Below are 1,967 nucleotides of genomic sequence, written 5' to 3'. Positions count from 1 at the left end.
TCAGCAATGTTTAGAATGTGATAGAAAAAGAATAAGTGAATATAGTGTACTGTTTTCAACGGGAAATTGCGTGCGAAGCCGCGGGCAACTTTTGCAAAAAATTATTGAAAATGCGCAGCAAAGCGCGCCGGGCCCGCTAGTCATTACATAAAAGTTATAACAAATATACGTAACAATTGTGTGATTAATTGTTAGTCTCGATTTATATCTAAACATTCTCTTTCAATATGGCGATCATAATATTATATTATGTATAACTGCCCTTTGACCGTAGCCTGTAAGTGACCTGTGCAATATTAAGTTTTGGAATTTATAATTAGTAAGGAAATTATAATTCACTTTTACAGTTTAGTAAAACACCCTCTACTCTCCACTCTTAAGTGGCAAACATAAAACCGTGTGTTTTTCTCTTTAATCACTTCAATATACGAACTTTAAATATAATACCACGGTTCAGGGATATCAAAGAGTAATTCACTTGAGCTTGGGGGTTGGGTTGGCTTTGTCTGATAATCGACAGGATGCAGCCCTGTTTATGAGCCCAACTGGACAGGTGTTAAGGCGATGCAAGTTAGAATTACTTGTAATTTATATACACTGTTACTCGAATATGTTTGTAAACATAACTATAACAGGTGCCATGGTGATAAAAACCAAGCTAAATGACTCCGTAAAAACAAATTCCTACAAAAGTAAACGTTAAATAAATTTCAAAAACCTAAATTCAGTTACCGACAGGGTAATAAATCTTATTTTAAAAGAGAATTTACAATTCCACTCTAAAGCCTACTTATAAAGCAATTGCTAACGGAACTAAAAACAACCTATTTAGTTTCTAATTTAACATAAAAGATCATCCAACTTTTGAACGTAGAGAGTAATTTTTACTATTGATTAAAATTGTATATATACTTGAACTAATGGTAAATACAGACGAATGAAGACAGAAAAATAATGAGTACCACCGCCTTTAAACAGTAATACCATACTATTATGACAGCATAATAATAAAATTACTGTAATGCTATAATTCCAAAAAATAAAAACATAAACAAGTTAAACTCAGCGTTTACCATAACAAATGTATGCGTGCGTGGGACGAGTGGGAACCACGAGACACAGCAGTAAGCACGGACAAGGGTTGCGGCACACTGACTGCAGGGAGCAGGGTTGGCGCCTGCGTCACCTGTAGCGCCGGCACCAATCTGTCTGCTACTGCTACACTCACAAAAACATTGTCTGAGTCTGCAGCACTAACTGCATTGGCCAACACACCAACATTACCTCACACCACTTGTAGCACAAGCACCAATCTGTCTGCTACTGCTACACTCACAACAACATTGTCTGAGTCTGCAGCACTAACTGCATTGGCCAACACACCAACATTACCTCACACCACTTGTAGCACCGGCACCAATGTGTCTGCTACTGCTACACTCACAAAAACATTGTCTGAGTCTGCAGCACTAACTGCATTGGCCAACACACCAACATTACCTCACACCACTTGTAGCACAAGCACCAATCTGTCTGCTACTGCTACACTCACAAAAACATTGTCTGAGTCTGCAGCACTAACTGCATTGGCCAACACACCAACATTACCTCACACCACTTGTAGCACCAGCACCAATCTGTCTGCTACTGCTACACTCACAACAACATTGTCTGAGTCTGCAGACAACAGTAAAATAAAAATGGTAATTTCATAAAAATGTTGAAATTGTTAGCCTGAACATGAGTAATGTCCGTGTGGGAGACATCATTACTGTATTGTCGTAAAATAATCTGCATCATTAGTACACTTTCTTTTACGCTTATTCTTCAATAGCTGTGATTCACTTAGGTTTTATTTCGCTTTTCTAACATAGACTAAAATATGTATGTTCCTTAATGTTTCATATAGAACATATTGTATCACTTTTTAACAATTTATTAGAATTTTATAACAATTTAATAACAAG

The 1,967-nt window shown here is 36.9% G+C and overlaps 1 protein-coding gene across 1 annotated transcript; it reads left to right on the top strand.

The window, feature by feature from the left end:
- The first annotated feature begins 1,085 nt into the window (after positions 1 to 1,085).
- On the top strand, positions 1,086 to 1,715 carry LOC124361238 (hepatitis A virus cellular receptor 1-like). The gene has a single exon (XM_046815281.1). The coding sequence runs from the start codon at positions 1,086 to 1,088 to the stop codon at positions 1,713 to 1,715; it is 630 nt and encodes a 209-aa protein (XP_046671237.1).
- Positions 1,716 to 1,967: the final 252 nt, after the last annotated feature.

This window comes from Homalodisca vitripennis, chromosome 4 (genome assembly GCF_021130785.1).
Source record: "Homalodisca vitripennis isolate AUS2020 chromosome 4, UT_GWSS_2.1, whole genome shotgun sequence".
Taxonomy (NCBI): domain Eukaryota; kingdom Metazoa; phylum Arthropoda; class Insecta; order Hemiptera; family Cicadellidae; genus Homalodisca; species Homalodisca vitripennis.
The sequence above is the reverse complement of the archived record's forward strand: the minus strand, read 5'-3'. Positions and strand labels throughout refer to the sequence as shown.

What these genes read in the sequence shown, in the direction of transcription:
- LOC124361238 (XM_046815281.1), top strand. Translation starts at nt 1,086, where the DNA reads ATGCGTGCGTGGGACGAGTGGGAACCACGAGACACAGCAGTAAGCACG.